This window comes from Peromyscus maniculatus, chromosome 4 (genome assembly GCF_049852395.1).
Source record: "Peromyscus maniculatus bairdii isolate BWxNUB_F1_BW_parent chromosome 4, HU_Pman_BW_mat_3.1, whole genome shotgun sequence".
NCBI lineage: Eukaryota > Metazoa > Chordata > Mammalia > Rodentia > Cricetidae > Peromyscus > Peromyscus maniculatus.
In genome coordinates this window covers 79022196-79040305 of record NC_134855.1, presented here as the reverse complement: position 1 = coordinate 79040305, position 18110 = coordinate 79022196, and the positions used below count along the sequence as shown (strand labels likewise).

Sequence of the window (18110 nt, the reverse complement as noted above, 5' to 3'; positions counted from 1 at the left end):
TATTTCTTAGGAACTGATAATTAACATTTCAACAATCAATTCAATCATGGTTACAACAGCCTTGATGACCACCCCTGAAACACCGCCTAAGAGGCAAGAAGCCCAGAACTGGTTTTCATGGTTTTTTCAACCATCAGAGTCCAAGAGTCATCTTCATACAACAACGAAGATGCCTGGTAATGAGATACAGATATGTATCATATGCCTGCTTGACAGCCTTTAATAATTCTCATTAACCTATGGGGTGTGGTTAAAGTCTAAATGCCATTCTGTCTTAATAAATGTACGTGTCAGTTTAGGAAGGGTCATGAACTCTGGTATCTTTATGTTGTTTTAATATCACTAATACATGGTTTTTCTTCTCTATACTTTATTGGAATCATCAATACAGCCTAGGATAAAGTTAATTAGAAAATTGGGAAGTGGGGCAAGTTTTTGGTGATAACAGAACATTTCAACCCTAAAAGATTGTCTGGGATCTTTTATTTATTTATTTATTTATTTATTTATTTATTTATTTATTTATTTATTATGTCAAATTACCAAAATAAAAAACTTTTTATGAGAATGTAAAATAACATAGGCATGGGTACTCAAATATAGAGGGTTTTTATCATTGATTTAGTCTTGAGTTGAACACCAATAATAAGAAAACCATATGGTGATCACGTAAGGTAGCTTGAATCACTTCCAAAAGTTAGAAGAATCCTTTTTAGTAAAGAGACACCTTTGCAGTAACTGCTGAGAAGAGGTCCAAGGTTTCCATTTTCTTTTTTAAAGCAGCATCCAAAAATTGAAAGTGAGAAATTCTCAAAATCTGGACTGCGGGCCACAGTCATTGGCCTCTTTGAACCCCTTTTTGGTTGATTAATAAATGGCAAGAACATTTCTGTTAGCTGACATTTTTTTCCTCTATGGGAAATTTTACTGAGGATGAACAGTGGTCTTTCTATTCGCATTGGGGACACAGGATCCAAAGAAAGATAAAGACTGAGAAACTGCATGTACCTTTTTAGAAATGTCAAAATGAAACCCCTCACTTCATATAACCAATGAACCCTGATAAGAAGTAAGAATAAAAGAAAACAATTGAATTTTAAAAATATGATTGTAACTATGGAATTTTAGAACTTGACATAGGGGTTTTACTGAAAGCGTCTTGACAGAGCAAATAGGCATACATGAAGCCTTCCTATTCTTGTCCTGACACCCTAGCTTTAATAGAATATTCTAAAGCTATAGTAAGAAAGACATCTGAAAGCAATGGGAATTTTGCATGGGCCCCTGTTTTGTTGTGTTTTTCTTTGACTTCTTAGATAAGCTCTACCTATAGTTATTCTTAGCCTCTTTAAAGAATGTTGACTCGTAAAGATCATAGCCATTTATTTTAAGATCCACGTATTAGCTTCAGAGATGAGGATTTACAGATATACAAACCTACTCTTTCACTTTCTTCTTAAAATCTTGGGAACTCCATAATACCTCCCATGCCTGACTTTCCTCCTTGGTGAAATGGGTTGCTCGGTAGCCAGCTCAACTACTAATGCAAGTCACCACAACAGGTACGGAGTCAAATACCAACCCAACAGGCTGGGAGCCAAATGAGGAAAATGAAGATGAAACAGAAAAATACCCCAGTTTTTCTGGATCAGGCATTGATGATGATGAAGATTTTATCTCCAGTACCAGTAAGAATAATCAATTACAGTAGACCATTTATGCCAGGGTTGCCAAGGGACCTAAGTGATATATAGTATCTTTCTTGGGAAACAGATGATATGAAAAATTAGTGAACCTATTATTTTACCTTAATTTTGTTCTGATGAGATTTTGGAGGAGGAAATAATATTTTGTGAATGCAAACCAAAACACATTGTTGAGAAAAATAGCATCATGAAGTTTCAGACACTGCGTGTTCTTCCTGTTCTGTTTTTCAATGTTTGCTCTTTTAGAATATCTCTAATCTCTAGTGTGGCTAGGGAATGGCATATTAAAACACCACAACAGATACTCACTGTGTCCCTGCTGTGCCAGATAGTGGGAACACAAAGATGAAAAGGCCAGAACTTTTGCCTACAAGAGGCTCATGGACTTCTGGGACAGATGTTAATATCACTTGGAGTATGGGAATTAAAAGTTGCACATGAACCTGAATTGAAAGTCTGGGAGGCCGTAGAATGGCTTAAAACATAGGAGCCAGAGCTCAAGAACTTTCTTAATCAATAAAAAAAAATGGTTACAATCAAAGGAAAAAATTCAGAAAGTTTCAGCCAACTTGCTGGACACCAATACGACAGAATGACAGTAGAAGGAAGAATAAATGCCAGCTAAGCTTTTAAAAAGACAGTGTTAATTAATAAAAAGCAGATAGTGATGCCACTATGTAATCACGTGCCAATTTGTGAGCTCTATAAAACCTCCTAAGGACATGAAGAGGGAGAATGTAGAGAAAAATATTCTGTTCTGCCCGATGCCTGATTTCCCTAAATTTGTCATAAGCTAAGATTTTGCTGGACAGAGATGAGAATCATAAACCTGATTCAATCAACATTTGGAGAAGGGATTTGGGAGTACTATATCAGCTCTCTTAGACAACAAGAGCATTATCCATCCAATTACAATTGGAGGATTTCATTTCCAAGTGAATAGCACCTAGTGAGGGCAGAATCTAAAAGTAGCTTGTGGACTGAAGACATCTGAGTGTGAGACACCAATACAGCAAATACTAGAGACAAACCAGATTTTCTCTATACAGACTTCAGTGGTGTATTCCTTGGGCTGGAGACTCTGCAGAGCTTAGGAATTTTAGAAAAGCACCCAAAGATCCCCACACATTGAGCATTACTATGACACTGTCTTTTGGATTCGGGATGTAGCTTCCTTAGACAACAATCTCAAAGACCCACTGGCAAATGTGTTAATATGGTCACACTCCAGGGGATAAAGTTGTCATGCCGTTTTCCTCCCCCTCATCTTTATAGTGTGTATTCAGTTTCAGTTCACTTTTCTTCCTAGCACTTATGCCCTTTAATTCAACAGGATTCTCTTTCTCCTGGAGGCTTGGGCTAACTACTACTTTTTCCTGCTTATTAGAAATGTGGTTAATGACTCAAAAATATTTTCTTAACATGAAAAATGGTTTTGTGTTATCTGGGTGTCAAAGTAAAATTTGAAGAAAGATGAACTTGCAAATAGCCTTTTCACAAAAGATATAGTTTCTGGTTGTTGTCAAAATGGATCCTTTTGCCCCTTCTGTCCCCAGCTTCCTATTTTGCATGATATTGGGGCATTGGTGAACTGACATGTCTTTGTTTTCCAGTGTGCTATGCTGATGGTGGTTGGTTACTTCTTACTCTTTTCTAAGAACATATGCATCTTGGTCCTCTTTCAGTGGCTGTGGTGGCTTGCTTACAACATGCTCTGTATTTAATGAGAATCTCATGGGTTTTGGGTATATATTTGGAAGAAAAGCAGTTAAGCCAAATGGCTCTATAAGGCAGAAATTCTTTCCAAAGACCATCTACATGAAATCTTTGGTTCTTGTGGTTATTTCTTTGCCCCAGCAAAATCGCTATCAAAATAGTGACTCCTGTGTTATAACTCATCTATCAATCTCTTCAGCTTGAGGATCTACAGCTAGGACACCTGCCAGTGATATCAACGAATGGCTTAGACTTCCAGGTGCAGAGGGTTCCTACAGTTCGCATGGATGGGCAAAACTCTTCACATCTTTGGTCATTCTTGGTGGAGGGCTAGCATTTTCAAAGCTGTTCTTCCTGCTGCTACAACCTCCTTAACTATTTTATGCAGAAGATCTCATGTTCTAAACCCAAAGGTATTCTCTGAGAGAATGTGAAGGACACTGAGATACAAAACAACATGGCGGATGAAGCTGAAGGTCTCTCCCTTCTCTCCATTTCCACTCAACCATCTATGCAGCCCTGTATAGATGAGCGGGCGTGTAGACCACAGAAGAGTGGCACGTACAGAGCAAGCAGTCAAGGCTCCAGAAATAACGTTTTTCTAATTGCCTCACTCATCATTGTCACAGTTTCATCCACTCCACGGGTTTCTGACCACACAAAACAGAACCAGGACTGGAGCCAGTGGAAACCAAGCCATTCACACTCAGAAGTACTACCTCAGACAACCACCAGGATGACTGGTAATGCGTTATGCACATTTTGTTAATGATACTTTCCCTCAAAGCCTATGATGCTGTGAAGGTCAAACACCCAGATGCAGTGGGATATTTAATTAATGTCTCATCACAAATCCTTAGCGAACTTTCATGAGGATACTCAACTCCACATGGGAGTCATTTATCAACCACACTACCTGGTCACAAGGTATTTTATGTCACTTTGTTATAAAAAATTAATATATGTGAATGGTTTATGAAACTGTCTCTGACAAAGTGGTTATTGTTGAATAATAAGTAATATCAAAAAATTTGTACCTGTTCATTTTCTCTGAGGATAGATCACTGAAATCACTCAGATTTATTGAGAGTAAGTACTTAGAGATAGTAATTAGGCATGGGACCAGTAGATAACATGTACTTTAGTGGAAGTAAAGGATTATTAAAGACTATTTGGTTAAAAGTCACAGTGTACTTAACGGTCATCATAACAGATATAGACAGAAAAAGCACCGTTGATCATGGACAAAACTCGACTCAGGAACCGCAGCCTCCTTTCAATCACCATGAGTATCAAGATGAAGAGGAGACCCCACATGCTACAAGCACAAGTAAGAAGGATGATGCTCTGAAGTACTGGTACCCAAGTTAGCAGAGGTGTTGTTTAGCTGTTGACCACAACTTTTCTCTCTGCAAAGTAATTTATCTACAGACCTTGAAAGGAATCACATCTGCACACAATTTTTTAGAAAGTAAGGAAGAAAGATGACAAGTTGTCAAATTTTCTGAGAGACCAAAATGCTTACAAAATAAATATGAGAGGCTGGTTTTGTGTGAATGATTCCTAATGGTTCTGTTTTGGCAGTTGGTGTGTGTTTTCAGAAATGTGTGGTAGGCGTGTGCTCGCTTCACAAGCAGGCAGATCTTTGAAATCATCTTTGATGAAGATCTGTGATGCACCCAGTTTCTTTATTCTCACACTCTCTTCCTTACTCTGAGGTAGAATGGTACCACTGTGTCCTTGATGGAAAGTCAGGGCTCATATGGTTTCTTTTCAAATTCTAAGCTATCCTTTTGTTTAAAAAAAAAAAACAGAAACAAAACAAAAAACACTCAGAGCAACGTGGGAAAGGCCCTGATGCTCTTATTGTTATTTCTACTTATAGACAAATACCTGAGATTTTCTAAAAACCGCTGGATTATGAATCTAGGACAAGAAAACAAAGAAAAAGAAAAAGGGAAATGTATTCATCTTTCATCTGTATCTCAGAGAGATGCCTACCTTGTTTGGAATATAACTGATCCTTGAGATAACATCTTGTATCATTTTAAAAATTATGGCTCAACCACAATTTTCAAATCCTCTTAAAGGGGAAATGTAAAAAACAGCTACTTAGGAAACAAAGAGCTGAGGAATTCCTGGTTTGATGGATATGTTCAGACAGTCAAGGAAAAGTTTGAGACATGGGTTAATAAGTTCTGGGCATTGTACTGCATGTCTGACAAATGTTGCATTCTATTCTTTACCTTAGTTGATTTGATACATGCATAAAGATTAGGGGTTGAGTTAACGAAGAAACAGACTGTTGAAAAAAAAAAAGAACAGAGAGGAAACAGGGTTTCCCTTCTGGGTTCGAACAGCTGTCTTATCAATTACTGTAACACAGTTTGCACTTAAACAGAATGCTACTTAAGAAGCTTGGAATAAATGCATGTAATGTCAAAATATGATGGATGTGGGGCATCATTACTAGGTGATATTTGAAAATCCAGATACAGTTAACAAAGAGAAGTTACACTCAATGCTTGCAAAATCCACGTTGGTAACCTCTGGATTTCATCAAGGGGACTTTACAACTTCTAGAAAAGAGTCAACCCTTATGGTTTGCAGTGGAAGTTTTCTCTTCTCCTAACCCACTCCTGACATCCTGAAAACACCAGGGCATGGTTGGGCACTTGAAGGATCATTATATCTACATAATAATTGATAAAGTGAATGTACACATATGTGCATGTTTGTGAGCACACATGTGTACTCCTTTATTCTTTAAACTTTGGGTAGCATGGCAGTCCAGTTTTAATGTTGACTTTTTAAAATAATTACATTCAAGATTGTTCTACCTTTGTTATTTGTTGGGAGATAGTGACTTAACTAAGGGAAAATAAAATACGATTTGGGCCTCCCTCCCTTTGGATAGTCAATCCCAGAAATGATTTGGAAAATGCAAAGGCAAAATTAGCATGAGTTTCATTTTAAAAAGTTATTTACTATTTCAAAATCTCACATGTCATTTTCTAAGATAATGAGATACAGTGAATTTTGTAAGTTAGGAAAGTTATTTTGGTTTGGTAATTTATAGTCTCTAATTATCCTGATGAATCAGAAATTCACTATGAGCTGTTGCAGATGAAAATGTCAGTGGCTTTCTGACTTTTCCAGGAAGCAGCCTGATGGGATTTTATCCCAGTCATCTTGCTGCCTTTTTAAAACAGCGCTTGAAAGGTTAAGCCTGTCTGATACTGTTATTATTTATATAATTCCTCAACTGGCTAGAATCGTCTTTTCTTCCGCTGAATTAGCTTTGTTAAGAAGAGATTTTAGCCTTTTAAAATGACCCTAGACAACCACATGACAGGTCAGTGTAGTAACATCTCAGGCATCCCAATGGCTTCCATGCCAGAATGTTTCTGCTGAGTGCAGTCATAGGAAATGCAGCCTCTTTGCAAAGGTCTTCTACTATAATAGTGGTGTGAGTTACTAGATAAGACATTTCCCACTGCAAAATGATCGGAACACAGAGATTATTCTTCCAACAGAAGCTCTTTCTGGCAGAATATGTGAGGCCATAGACGATATTAAAGCAAGAATAATATTTAGAATCATAACCCACAGGCTAGGGTCTAGTCCTGACTTTATGCTACTCTGGGTACAGGATTTTTAGCAAATGAAACTTGTTTTCCTATCTGGAAAATTAAAGGATTGGAAAATTAAAAGTTTTATTTCCAGAATCTGCTTGTCGGAATATTAGTTGCGTATCCCCTAACTTTTGTTGTCTGTCTCTGTATCTATCTTTCTGTCTGTCTATCTATCTGTCACACATGTATCTATGTGTTTATCTATGTGTATATGTATGTATATAGCATGTATCTATCATCATGTATCTATGTACCTATATGTGTACGTATGTATGTATGTATGTATGTATGTATGTATGTATGTATGTATCTACCTACCCGTCCATCACTGCTCTTAATGTAGAAAGACATATCAGAGGGTTTATTATGAAACTGAACAATATGGCTCACCATCAGCATTCTCCTCACAGCTTGGGCAGCTCCTAGTAGTACCCCCGAAGAAGCAGCTACCCAGCAGGAGCAGTGGTTTGAGAATGGATGGCAGGGGACATACCCCACCACACCATCTGAAGACTCCCATGTGACATCAGGGGCAACTGGTAATGGAGGGCTTCACAGTGTGGGTGGAAATGACCTTCTGAGTTCAATGCCGGGCATTTGAAAACACAGCACAAAAAAGACACTGAAGGAATTGTCCAAGGTGTTCAGCTTCTTAACACATCATATTGAAGTAAACAAAGATCCAGACTGTAAATTCTCCTAACAAGCTACATGGCCAGGCACAGATAGAAGAAGAAACAGAGCTAGTCTGAAAGTGTATGGTTTTCATATCTAGTTTGCGGCATCACGTAGTGAGACAATGTCAGAGACGCTTGCTAATTAAAACCCCCTTTCTGCTTTCTGAAAATCATTTACTGTATAACATGAGTCTTTTTTCCCCTTATGTTTATGTGAAATACTAGTATTATAAGAAAGAATTCTATTAGAAATCTAGTGTTGGGGGTGGATCCAAGCATTACAAGAAAAAGAAAGATTCCTGGGTGATGTCCTCTGACCTTTTGTTCTTACCTGTTTTGAATATCTCCTCAAATGTACAACTGTTTGATCACATTAACAAATAAGCCATCTTCTCCGTTCTGGACCTGTGGGGTTGTGGGAAATAGACTTGAGTCTTAGCATCTCTGAAGGATGCCAGATGATAGCCTGGGTCTGCAAGCTCCTGTGCATGATGCTTTTGTCTGAGTGATGAAGCATTGTGATTCACCCTGCCCTGCAAAGAGTGTGAATTCCACATGACCACTTGGTACAAGTGAAAATTATCTCCATGTTTCCATCTGCAATCTGATACACAACCTCTTTGCAGTGCATGGCAACTTGTAAATGAATCACTAGCAGAGCAGCGGGTGTGGTGACTAGTTCCTTGGTGTGCTTCTTTCTAGGGGATGCTATTGTAATCTTTCTTCCTATGCCTCTCCAGTGGCACAGAACGACGAAACAAAGGCGTAAACCATGTGCCCACATGCCGTTTCTCACTGAGAAAAGGCAATGCTTCTAATGGACTCCATCTGTGCTTTGGGGAGAAGTAGCACTCTCATGCTCATCACTTGGGAAGCCTTTACCTGATGTCCTCTGTATGTCCCCAGCAGCTCATTATGCATTTCACTGTGGGATGTGCTTGTCTCAGAGTGACATCATGGACTTGAGCTCTTACGCCTCTTCCTTTAGGGGACTGTGGCAGCATGCGTTGAGAATGACTTCATCTTCCCTTGGTGCCTATAACTCATCCTCTATCCTTTACAGCACTTGTTAATGCTATGCTTCCTCCAACCTGCGTGCTGGTGACCAAGAAAATGAGCACAAATGAAACCAAACCCGGGAAAACACTCTAAACTGATTCAGCCCCTTTGTCCTCAGTATTAGAAAGCTATTTTCATTATCTTCTCTAGAGAATAAAATCTTTTTTTAAAAAAATCAGTCCATATATCCCTGCCCAAATGTCAATTAACATCTTGACAATTGTTTGAACTGCATGGTCACACCAGCCTCAGTCCACAGCAACCATCCAAGTCAAAGAATGACAACACAGAGTCAAGAGGACGTCTCCTGGACTGAGTTCTTCGACCCGGTCTCCCATCTAATGGAACAAGACCACCAAACAGAAAGGAAGGGTAAACAACACCTGAGACCTTTTAATATATTATGCTTCTTAGACTCGACTAAATGCTTTTTCCCTCTGAAATGTACCATTGATTTTAGTTCAGTCTACTTTCCTAAGCATCCTGTGTGCCTTCAAAAATTAATTTGCTGATACAAGTTGGTAAAGAGTGGATAGGCACATCCCTCTACATACAAAGTTCTAGTTAGACAGTGAAGAATTTGGCAGGAAGATTAAAGAATAGTCAGTCTTAGGCTAATAAGAGTGGAAGTTACTTATCCTAAGGGAGAGGTGGATTGTTTCTTATTTTAAGTTGGTTTTACTACAGAGCCCAAGCTGGTCATCAGTTCTTGATGATCCTCCTGCTTCAGTTTCCTGAGTGCTGGGATTGCATGTACTATCATGTCCAGCTAAGGACGGGATAGTCTTAAGATTCCTTTCCTTTTTAAGTACAAAGATTTCAAAAGAAACAATAAATAATGGATTCAGTGACTGTCTCCACTATAGATTTAAAGATAAATTTTGGTTTTCATAGACAAATCTAAGTGGTGGAAAAAAATGGTGAGTAGTTAATGTAAATAAACAGCATAATGACTCAGAAAACTTTAAAGTTATTTATTTTTGCCTCATTTAGAGATAATGTGATATTGAAGGATTTAGCATTTAGACCACTTTTGGCCCTCCTTGAATGGCTGTGAACTTAATGGATAGACAACTTGTACATGAGACAAAACTCCTATTTTCCTATTGCCTTTCATTCTTCTTTACACACAAGCCATTGAGAAGGAGAAAGCAAAAGATAGTAGTTGTAGTTTTGCAAGAAAGGAAGGTTGTGAATTATTTGACTAGTTTCTATACTTGAAAGCAATTTTCCTTTGCTGGGATAGCAGCAAGCTGCTTGAGAGAAACCTGAAGAACTGCTAGACTCTGTGTTCTCAGGACTCAACAAGTAGAAGATTGTGTGGCTCTACTACACTCATGAGTAGAATGACTCTTTTTTTAAACAAAATATCCTTATGACAAAAAATGTAACATTCCAAAAACCAATACAGAGCTTTTTTTTTTCAGAGAATTTTCATTTAAATGTATTTTCTGGATATAAATTGCCAGCCATATGCTCTACACATATCTGACTGAAATACATTCATATATATATATATATATATATATATATATATATATATATATATAATATCTCCATGTTGGATCACTACACATTTATCTCCAAAGTAAATCCAAAAACTTCTGTAGTTTCCTTTTTAAAGAAACTCTATCTTATCTTAATATTAGTGAACAGATACCCCACTAACAGCATGTATGTTATGTGAGATATGCACTAGATGTGTAAGACATCATGGAGACACAAGGATGTATAATTCATATTCATGCTTGAAAGAAACTTACAAGTCAGCAGACAAAAGAAAATATTTAACAGCACAATAGATCTGACAGCATGAGTCAGTAATGGATAAAAAATTCATATTTTCAATAATGAACACTAAAAAAATCTAGAGTTATTTATTATAAATAACCCCACATCTCTCAATGACCATTCGAAAACAAAGGACTGAATGTGATTTTTCAAAAAAAATGCAAAAACCTGGCTAGTCAGAAAAATGAAGTGAGATGGAGGATTTTTTTGAAAAGGAGACTCATGTGAACAGATCCATAAAGAAAGAAAAGCCAAGGAATGGGTATATCACTGTGAGTGGATAAACGTGTCCTAAAAGAGAGGAAGTGGCTAGGCTGGGACCATTTTGTTGAGTTACTGAAGTGCCACAGGCAAGACCCAGCACACAGTTTTATGTGCTTTGCTCCTGGGGGTGGGGCTGAAGAGACTCATGCTAATAAATAAATAAACCCAGTAATAGAATTCCAGAATTGTTAAGTGTCCAACCCGAAGAAGAGAGGAAGATTATATTCCATAGGTAAATACATTAGGAAAAAGCTGTTAGGTCTCATAGGCAGTCCAAATATCCAGAAAGGAGTTTTCAAGCTGGACTACAGGAGGATTTCTGGTGGTTAGATAAAGGCCAGCATTCCTCAGGAACTTGTGAAACCAGTTCCCATTTGCCAAAAGGAGTTATTTCCCTTACCTCTGGCAGAAAGGAACTAGGACTCTCCATTGACATATACCTGTGTCTATATATCAAAGCCCACGTTGGCCTCCAAGATCCCTCAATCACGATTCACAAGTACTTGTTACAACATTTCCAAGCCCCCCATGCCAGTCTCCTGGCTCTTCCCTCTCCAAGCTACTCACCCCCTTTATATTCTCTACTCCTTAACTCTCTCACTGTGTTCTATTCTTTATCTCTTGCTATCTTGCTATCTCCACTATTCTCTCCCATTCTCCCTCTTTCCTAGCCCTGGCCATGTCCAGTCTGCCAACCATGCTTGGTCTATAGTTTTCTTTCTCTGCTCTGGAATTTTCCAGATGCCTATGGCTGTCCTCTCTCATATCTATAATACAAACCTGAACTATATCATGGAGGGGTCATGTCGACAGTTTCTTTACTGTGCTTCCTCACACATACAAGACAGCTTCAGTCATACAGTGACATGATAGTTCTCAAAGAATTTTACATATAAAAGGAAACATGAACAAGAGTGGCTGCCAGTCTTCAGCAGACAAGGCCTTTTTCTGGTAGGGTGTCCATTTGAAATTTTGAACATGGATAACTGGCCTTTCTTCTTTGAAATCCTGATGGTAGAATCAGCCACACGTTTTTCTCTAACAGAGATCTTGTCTGTCTTTGCTTTTAGCATGTAAAGGCTGGAGTCCCAGAGTGGGTGCCCCACATCCCAGTGCTTCCCACTGGAGCCTTTGGGAACTGATTAGATCTCCCCAGAGGCAGTGGTGTGGGCGGATTGAGAAAATTGTAGAGTTAGCAGTATTGATGGTGCTTATGGACTGTTTGGCCTCTATTTCCCTCTGAACTTGTTATTCCAGCCCATAATAGATCTGTGATAACCATCAGAAAGAGCAGCCTTTTTAATTACTTCAGGGAAAATTTTCACCACTCAACACTATAATCAGAATTCCTGAGATGTTTCCTTCTTGTATTTATGGGGAGAAAGATTCTTGTTTGTCTATGGGTACTTTCTGTTCCTCAATGTAGTTATATTGAGTAATGTGTATATGTTTTTGTTTTCTGTGTTTAGTTTGTGAAGCAAAAACAAAAGAACAGAAATAACTGTTTAAAAACTTTTTGTTGGTATTGTTTTGTTTTGTTTGGCCTGGTGAGCAGGAGGCGACAACATGACGCTTGTGTGTTTCATTTGTCTTCATATGTCTAACTGTGCTGGTCTGTCTTGGAATGAAACAAGTCACACATGGGGTACATTTCTGTCCCTGTGTCCCCAAGCCTCATTGTGTACCCATGTAACTTCCTTTCAGACTAAAAAAAACAATCGAATGTGTGATAGCTTTCATCTAGCTCTGCCCTAGAATGAAAACCATTTATGTCCTGTGACATTCTTGAAGAAACAGTCATTTATCCCAGTTCTTGACATGTGAACCTGTCTCTTTCCTCTTTCCAGGCTGAATGTAAAAATGTCTTGGCTGTAAGGCCAATGGCCCTCGGGCAATGGCATAGGGAATAAGGCAGTAACACTGATTTAATTCCTTCAGATATGGATTCCAGTCATAGTCCAACCCTTCAGCCTACTGCAGCTCCAAATACCCATTCGGTGGAAGACTTGAACAGCACAGGACCACTTTCAGTGACGACTTGTAAGGATAATGACACACAGCCCCTTTGTTGACCTGTCTTCCTACTTCACATCTGCTCACATTGGTCAAGATGTCACATTTGGTGGCAGAATGGGCCATCTTTGCTAGGTGGCTCAGCTCAGCCAGGGAGTGAATCTGTTTTTATCATCTGTCTTTCTTATGGGGGTTCTTTAAACCTGACTTTATCTTTATTCAGGGTTCCCTCCAGAGTCTATGACTTTTTATTAATAGAAGGTTATGGAGGTTTAATTCATCTCCATTTTTCTTCTCTAACTCTTCATGTGAGTGACACCAAAGACCATCACTAGTAGAGTTGGTTACTCTATGTTTTAATAGACTCTTTTTGATTCCCACTCTTCCTCCAGTCAAGGAAGGAGAAAGACTTCTTTCATGATTGTGTAACATAAGGGACAGATCATCAGAGTGAGTAGAGAAATCACATTTAGCTTTGAGAGGAGGAGTGAGGTATGTTGTTAGTAATTGACCAAGGTGGTGGAGTCCCTGGAATCAAAAAGAGCCATTTGCTAACACATTTTTTTTTATCATTAAATATCTGCCAGGAAGAAATATGAAAATTTTAGTATCCTTAATTTTCACCATGTGTATAAGGATAGCCCAAGGATCAACCCAAATTTATGAACCCAAATTCATAAATTCTTGGCAGAATATTAAAGAAATCCCCAAATTAAGAAGGCTTCATTTCACTGCTTGCTACATATAATGGGCAAAGTCCCTTATAGGAGCCCTTTAGGCATAGGAAAAAAGGCCAGCAGGCATGTATTGACTGCCATCCATGTAAACAGCACAGTGTTAGGCATCAAAGGAGACATAAATAAGCCTATAAATGACCCTTGCCAACACGGGACTTGTATTTCCATTTTGTGTTACTGTTAGCCTTTGTTCTGATGTTGGGTTTGGGATTTGGTGAATGTCTCTCTCCTGGTTATATTTATTTGTTGGCGGACATGGTCGATGGGTGTATTTTATGGAGCCTTTGCACCTGTGCCTCAGAGGTCACCCAGTACCTCAAGAATACAAAAGAAAAGAACTTAAAACAGTCGAAGTGATTTCAGATATGGGCAGTGATTCAGTCTCAAATTGATACATGTCACTGAGGGCCCTGTGTTTGCTGAGGCAGGCATTTCTTTGGTGCAGTGAAGAGAAAACCTGTAACAGGCGAGATCACAGCCCTACTAATAAAGTAGTAGCTGAAACGCAATGCTCTCTACAAGGGAGTCATGTATTTCCTTGTGAAGTTGCTCTAGAACTGAGCTGCTTCTTTTGTGTTCACAGACACACTCACTACATAGCACTGTTTTCCTTATAACTTCTTTGTCCACAACTTGGCAATCTTGATGGTCAAAGGAAAACTGAAATGATAGCACTACTTTCCACGTCTCTGCGATTTTCATTATTCTGGGATCCTTGGTGCGGTTGGGTCAGGGTGGTCCAGGGAGAGCAAAGCTTTGGCTCGGGCTTCACTTTGGAACTTCACTGAGAGGCAAAGAAGCTAACGAGGGACAAAGTATAATTTTTCTGTATATTTCTATCCATCAGCAGATGATGAAGGGCACAAATGTCATCTTCCTATTGTATCTGTCCATCCTCTACCCTATAGCTAGATCATTCTTGTAAGTGGGTAACAAAGGACTTGTATCATGGTTCCTAAATAACACTAGCTCCATCCCTCATTGAAACAGCACAGAGTTATTCTCAGAACTTCTCTACATCACATGAAGAACTGGAAGAAGACAAAGAGCACCCAACAACTTCTATCCTGCCATCTAGCAGTAAGAGTCAAATCAACTGGCTTTGGCTATTTAGTGGAAATCAATAAGTTATGGGACTTTGTGGTATCTTTGGTGGTGGTGCATCCATTGCTTGTTTTTATATGTTAATTTTCATTAAAAGGTGTGTCTGGTGGTGGTCTCTGATTCTTCTGCTTTATAGACCTTTCAGAAGCCATTGTACATTATGTACAAGCTTTTCAGCTGAATTTTAAAGCTATTAGATTAGTAACCTGGTTTTGAAAATGATTATTGTATCTATAAGATTTCCCTGATATCCATTACCTTAATATTATTTCTATTTTGTTCTCTGGACTACAATTCCATGGTTTTGGTGACTAAGAAGTAATACCCTTCTGGCACAGGAAAGAAATTAAGTCAGTAAACTCAGGTCTTTTGGATCTTGTTATTCCAGTTGCAGACAGAATGGTTTCATCTTTCCATCCAATGATTTGTTTCTTCCCCTTCCTCAGAGGTGGATCCAACTGAGAAAAAAAAAGCTCAAAATCCTGTAGTACCTGAGTTGAGTTCATGGTCACAATGGGATTAACCTCCCCCTTGATGACTCAGACAAATCTTGTAACAAATGCCTCTTCTGGGTAGTAGTCACCCCAATCTCTTCTGTTGAGTGCTATCGGCTGGTGTCTTTTGTACAACATTGCTTTTGTTCAGTCCCATTTGCATTTGGTCTTGGAGAACAAGGAGAAAGTTGTCTCTGCAACTTTCCCTTCCGAAGACAAGCGCATGGTGGGTGGTGACCATACCGGTGTGGGCTTGTCATTGACTCCACCTCCACGCAGCTAGGAGTGGTGGTGAAGACGGAAGAAGAGGTTCAAGCCTTCCCAAAGATGCAACTACTTCTCTGGAAGGCTACACTTCTCACTACCCAGACACAATGGAAAATGGGACTCTCACCCCGGTGACCCCTGCTAAGACTGGGGTCTTTGGAGAAACTGAAGTGACTGTTGCTGCAGACTCCAACTTTAATGTTGACGGCTCCTTACCAGGTAATTTGGACATTTGTCATCTGGTCTGCTCCTCTGGAGAAACAACATATGTTTTTCCTATCATAGGGGATATTTTATGTGCAGGTTGTGATTAGATTTTTTTCCCATGGAAATAGTTTTCATCATTGGTCATCAATTCTAGTGCCAGCAAACTTGGACTTACTTGAGATAAAATAATGCTTCCATTTCCTGGTGTAATCTCCATTTATTTTTTGTGACTTGGCTCTCCTGGTAGCTTTTCTTGCTTTGTCTTTTCTTCATTCTGAGATATATTAACTTGAACCATGTGAAACTGATATTTTTGTGGATCAAAATAGTTTAATCTCAGCAATTTCATTTAATTCAGCTAACATATTCTGCCTATTTGGTAAAGCTTAATCAAACATTCAAATGATTTTCATATACTAGTATCTTTGCTCTGAAATTATCTTTAATTGGTGATGGACTGGTTCATTTCATTTTTGGTGATGGGTTGGTGTGTAAACCTTTTCTACTTATGGTGTGCTTCAAAGTTCATGATTTACTGTTAATAAACTGGGGTCCTCACTTTTATTGTAATTGTAAACATATGACTTGTTCAACTAAGTCTGACATGGATCAAGAATGAGATCTTTCTTTCAAATAGGCAATCCTCTTTACTTCTCTTCTTTATTTCTTTGTTGGTATTAAGAAACTAACACTGTAGAAAGGGATAGTACAAAGCACTTTCTGTGGCTAAGAAACTACTACTCCCACTAGTGCCAATAGTCCAGGTACCTCTTACCACTCAGTCACTAACCCATTAGTGATTAATAACCTTAAACACACACACACACACACACACACACACACACACACACACACACACACACACACAAATTGTAGAAACACCCTACCTCCTCCATTCTCCCAAAAGACAAGAAAATGGTCTCATGAGAATCACATGTGTGGAACGGCCGGCCGTGGTGAAGTTCTGATTGACAGAGGGGAAGAAAACCCAGGATGTCATATGCATGGCATATTTCCTGTGTTTTTCCACTCCAGGGCTTCAGGAAAAGGAGCTTTAAAAATACCCTTCAGCAGTATCAGCAAGCCCAAGCCCCCTTGCACTCTGCAGGCTTTTGCTTAGTGTCCATATTAATAACCTTCTTTCTTCGTTCAAACCTCCAAGTGCTATTGTTAATTCCTACAGAAGCAATCAAATCTAGGAGTGCCACCAATGTTCCCATGCCAAATGACCCCATCCATCATGCAACTTAATGGATTTCAATTTGAAATGACAATCTTAGCTGTAGTTCCTTAGGTGGCTTGCAGAGTCTAATTGCTAGCAAATAAAATGCTTTCTACCAAATCAGTATGCACAGGTACTGATCCCATCTGATCAATGTGAGAAAGACGGTGTCTGGATTTCCTTCTGTTCTCTGTGAATTTAATGATGAGTAAATGGCTTGACTCTCATTCCTTGTTCTCTTCCAGAAGATTCCCAAAGTATATTTCTGTCCATACATATTTCTCAATCTGTAAACTTAATGCAAAGCACTGAATCATGCAGTGGTAGTGGTGGTGATGGGCCTGGTGATGGTGACGGCTTTGGAAATGGTGATTTTGGTGGTGGGACTCTCAGTGTGGCATTCCGGCAAGTGCTATTGTCTGTTATTATAACCATTATCCGAGGAAAACAGCAGCCTCTCTCATAAAGTTAGGAGCAGTTACAAGCAGCCCTCTCCTGACCAGGGAATGGTGATGAGCAGCTCACTGAGTTCTCTTTCTAGGTACCTTTGTAATGATCTCTACCAACTTTAGGAGCCCTTCTTCTCTGTGTGTGTTTCCCATATGGTGAATCTAAGATCTGATCCTTGGATTTAAATTTAGCCCCTCTTGAGCTTGTCTCCACTTAAAGTTTTCTGGTGATGGATATTTGAGAAGATGGGATCATAACAGTAATTGTTGAAAATGCAGGTGTAACTTTTGTAAAAAAAAAAAAAAAATACCAATTGAGATTCCCCAGCTCTAGGTCATTCACATTATTTCACTGGATTTTTTGTTTGTTTGTTTTTTTTTTTTCACTTAAGTTCGACCTTTCTCCTCTCTGGATAATTTATTTTTCCTTTTGAGTCTTTGCCTCATTCATCCCTAAGATTCTTTTGTTTCAGACTCAGAGAAACCTCTTTCATGCTGCGTTGTCTGAGCCAGAGTCCACCCATTTAAGTGATCGTATTCCAGTATTAAAACCCTTATCCAAACTAAGAGTGTCCCATTCAAAACCCAGCCCTGTGGGAGCATCACACTATTTTCCCCAGAATAGTCCTTAGCTATGCTCTTGGATTTCTACCCACACCCTAAAGTAATTGGCCTTCCAGGATGGCTTGTGCTGCCTCAGTCTCCTTCATTTTGATTAAGGCTCTAGCCCACTCATCAGTGTCTTAAATGTGAGCAGTGACTTCTTCGT

At 38.9% G+C, this 18110-nt stretch overlaps 1 protein-coding gene across 5 annotated transcripts in view; it reads left to right on the top strand.

The window, feature by feature from the left end:
* The window catches only part of Cd44 (CD44 molecule (IN blood group)), an 85734-nt gene that overhangs the window by 51907 nt on the left and 15717 nt on the right, over nucleotides 1-18110 (top strand). Inside the window, exons 7-15 of one of the 5 annotated variants that reach the window (XM_042275813.2) lie at nucleotides 60-176; nucleotides 1563-1688; nucleotides 4052-4165; nucleotides 4636-4752; nucleotides 7468-7596; nucleotides 9040-9165; nucleotides 12787-12888; nucleotides 14589-14678; nucleotides 15476-15682. The exons of 1 other annotated variant lie outside the window; for it this stretch is intronic. In XM_042275813.2, the coding sequence (XP_042131747.2) occupies nucleotides 60-176; nucleotides 1563-1688; nucleotides 4052-4165; nucleotides 4636-4752; nucleotides 7468-7596; nucleotides 9040-9165; nucleotides 12787-12888; nucleotides 14589-14678; nucleotides 15476-15682 (1128 nt within the window). The remainder of the gene's footprint in view (nucleotides 1-59; nucleotides 177-1562; nucleotides 1689-4051; nucleotides 4166-4635; nucleotides 4753-7467; nucleotides 7597-9039; nucleotides 9166-12786; nucleotides 12889-14588; nucleotides 14679-15475; nucleotides 15683-18110) is intronic. 3 more of the 5 variants (XM_076570168.1, XM_076570169.1, XM_076570170.1) reach the window with 3 other exon arrangements.